Source organism: Vicia villosa, unplaced genomic scaffold (assembly GCF_029867415.1).
Source record: "Vicia villosa cultivar HV-30 ecotype Madison, WI unplaced genomic scaffold, Vvil1.0 ctg.000162F_1_1_1, whole genome shotgun sequence".
Taxonomy (NCBI): Eukaryota; Viridiplantae; Streptophyta; class Magnoliopsida; order Fabales; family Fabaceae; genus Vicia; species Vicia villosa.
In genome coordinates this window covers 518216-521970 of record NW_026705044.1, presented here as the reverse complement: position 1 = coordinate 521970, position 3755 = coordinate 518216, and the positions used below count along the sequence as shown (strand labels likewise).

Here is a 3755-nt window from a genome sequence, read left to right as displayed (position 1 = left end):
GTTTAACGGCTGCGATTCACTGACAGTGTAAAATTGCTTTACACTGTCAGTGTATTTGCATTAAATCAATCAAATATTTTGTTTATTATTAAGAATCTCATTGAGAATTTGATAAAAATACGTATCAAATATTTTATTTACTATTAGAAATTTCATTAAATTCAAACAAATAACTCTCTCTATCTCTACCTTTACTGATTTGTAAAATATAAAGTTTTTTATATAAAAAATATTTTATTATTCTTATTATTTTAACAAATTTGTCTTAATTAACCAAAGCCTTCATTGGACCCCTATTTTGACAGAACTTATCCCAAAGGCATAATTACCTATGGTGATTTTTTTTTTTTTAACTCCAAACATATGTAAATAATATATGACAGCTAGTTAGAATCCAAACTTTTAACAATCTTCATAAGACATTCAAATTCCTAAGTTGCATACACAACTTGAGTAAAATAAAAAGGTTGTTTAAATAAACAACTCTATGGTCAATTTAAAGCTGTTCTACCAGAGAAAATAAAATAGATTATGTCAATGTCTAATGATTAAATTTTGAAATAGTGCTAAAGTCTAATTTATTTTTTATCAATTAAATTACCTACCCCGCTAACAAATAACTAGTATATATTGAACAAAACGTTAAGAATATTTATCTAAATGGAATATTATATAAATGTGTGACATTTCCAATGGAATATGTTGTTTGACAAAAGCTTACAAACACTAGTATATACCAATGAGATTTTATATAATATATCATTGAATTGGCCTATGTCTCTACTATTAAGGCATTTGACACATTTAATACTCATTGATTTGGCTTTAGAGTCCTTGACTTTGAAGGCAGCCCTTTGTCGTAATCGTAAGTCATTTTCTATTTCATGTTTTTGTTTTTAATTTACTCTTTTGTTTCTTGTTCTTTCTTTGCATTTGCCGATACATATTTTCATCTTTCTTTCAAATCTAATTTTTCATTAAGGAATTTAGATTCTTAATACCAACATACCTAAATATTCTATCACAAAATATGTCCTTGAAATGTTTATGCTGTTTTCTCTCTAATGAAGATGAAAGTCCAAGACGGTATGCATGTTTTCAATTTATTTTACCTATAAGTTAGATACAATGATCTAATTAATTGACACTTGATTTTTGTTATGTTTGTTTTATATTCAACTTTTGTTAGGAATGTTGATGAGAAGAAAAATAGTAGGGATTATCCATGGGAAAGATACACTTTGAAGGAGTTGCTTCGTGCAACAAATAACTTTCATCAAGATAACAAAATTGGAGAAGGTGGATTTGGAAGTGTATATTGGGGTCAGACAAATAAAGGCGTTGAGGCAATTAAATTTTTTTCCACTTAAATTTTAAGTTTGTTTATTATGATTTATAAACCGCAAACACTTCTAATCAATTATGTGTCTGATGTTCGACACGTATGTTGACTTGACATGTTAATATATTTGACATGTGAGTAGTGTCGTGTTTGTTTCTCTATGTGTCAGATGTTCTACATAGAATGTGTTGACTTGACGTAACAGTGTTTCTGTCTTTATTTGTGTTAGTGCAATTGCAAATATTTAAGGTATTAGAAATTTTTGTGACACTGATGAATGGAACATATGCAGATTGCTGTGAAGAGGTTGAAGACAATGACTGCGAAAGCCGAGATGGAATTTGCGGTTGAAGTGGAAGTACTTGGAAGGGTGAGGCATAGGAATTTGTTAGGATTGAGGGGATTCTATGCAGGAGGAGATGAAAGGTTAATTGTGTATGATTACATGCCTAATCATAGTCTACTCACTCATTTACATGGTCAACTTGCCTCTGATTGTTTACTAGATTGGCCTAGAAGAATGAACATAACAATTGGAGCAGCTGAAGGTTTAGCGTGAGTATTCCTTAATTTTACCTCTCTAAAATTTTATTACAATCTATATCCTTCAATAGTTCCTCTAGATATTGTATATATAGGTTAAAAACTCTTTAAAAATCAGGAAATGTCGATAATTGTTAGTTTAGTTACTCATGAGTTAGCTTATATCTCGCAAGAATGGCGATTTGACTTCCGCTACCGATATGATAACCTCTTTACTAAATAATTTATAAATATTTTTGAAAATTTGTGAAACTTGAGTAGAGATATTAATGGGTGAAAAGGAGGGGGGATATTTCCCATACCTCCAATCAAAATTTATGTCTCATCCCTATTTCCGTCTCTATGTGAAAAATTTATCCATTCGCAAGGATTACACTAAAAAATACACATTAATATCTATTATTGTTAAATTTACTCTGATCCATGATTTTAAATTACGGTAGCTGTTGCGGATGTAGTTGTTAAAGTTGTGATTGTTATCAATGCAGTTGCTACCATATAAATTGTGATAGTTGAAGCTGAATTTTGATAGAGGGGTTTGAAAAAAAAACCTTAATGTTAAGATTTTTCGTTACACCATAATTTATTTAATAATGCACCTTATTATACTTCTATACTTGAAATAGTCTATTCATAAATTTTAAAAAATAACATATTCAAATCTCATTTATCTATTAATATTTTTTTTAAACTAGTTGAACTTTAATTTGCCGTCTATGACCAATTAATGTGTTTGATTATTAAGGTACTTGCACCATGAGGCAAATCCTCACATAATCCATAGAGACATAAAAGCAAGCAATGTTCTATTAGACACAGAATTTCAAGCCAAGGTAGCTGATTTTGGTTTTGCAAAGCTAATACCAGAAGGCGTAAGCCATCTAACAACAAGAGTCAAAGGCACACTAGGCTATTTAGCACCAGAATATGCTATGTGGGGGAAAGTTTCCGAAAGCTGTGATGTTTACAGTTTTGGAATCTTGCTTTTAGAAATCATTAGTGCAAAAAAACCGATCGAAAAACTACCTGGTGGAATAAAAAGGGACATTGTTCAATGGGTGACACCCTATGTACAAAAGGGTGTTTTTAAACACATTGCTGATCCAAAATTGAAAGGAAATTTTGATTTAGAGCAGTTAAAATCTGTGATTATGATAGCTGTTATGTGCACTGATAGTAGTCCTGATAAAAGGCCTAGTATGATAGAGGTTGTGGAATGGCTTAAAGATGGTGTTTTGAAGAGGAAAAAAGAGGTTCCAAATTTGAGTAGTGGCAATAATAATAATAATAAGGGAGATGGTGAAGAAAATGATGAAAATTATGAAGAGTTTGTGACAATGCAGTCTAATAATTTGAAAATACTAAGTGATAATGATAGGCGCAAAATGAGGTGACTTTTTAAATGGGGTGGATTTGTTTAAGAAAAACTATGAGGAAAAAATGTAATAATTGTAGGTATTTTCTTGGCCTTGAATATGTCTGTATTATATTTAATTAAATTTCTTGTTGTCTGTAAGGATGTATGAGATTATGACACATCTCTAAAGAGATGTATTTCTGTCGAATATCAATGTTATAATTCATTTTTAAACAATTATTATGTTACTGTATTCTTTTTTTTTTTGTCAATATGTTACTATAGTTTTGAGAATTTTTATTTTTTTTTTAGAGTTATGATATTTGGATTAACATATATTAATACCTTTATCTCACCTATTTTTTTATCTTATATTTTTGGGTTAAATATGTTTTTAGTCCCTATGAAATTATCCAAAATAATTTTTAGCCCCTATAAAAAAAATATTGATTTTTAATCTCTATAAAATTATTATTTTTTGTTGTATAAAAAAGCAATTGTAACGTGTAATAA

General features: G+C 29.3%; 1 protein-coding gene across 1 annotated transcript; it reads left to right on the top strand.

Annotated features, from left to right (window-relative positions):
- The first annotated feature begins 890 nt into the window (after positions 1-890).
- Positions 891-3465, top strand: LOC131624758 (PTI1-like tyrosine-protein kinase At3g15890). Its single transcript, XM_058895675.1, has 4 exons — positions 891-1086; positions 1190-1346; positions 1635-1897; positions 2631-3465. Exons 1-4 carry the CDS (start codon positions 1031-1033, stop codon positions 3277-3279), a joined length of 1125 nt encoding a protein of 374 aa, XP_058751658.1. The 5' UTR covers positions 891-1030; the 3' UTR covers positions 3280-3465.
- The last annotated feature ends 290 nt before the right edge of the window (positions 3466-3755 follow it).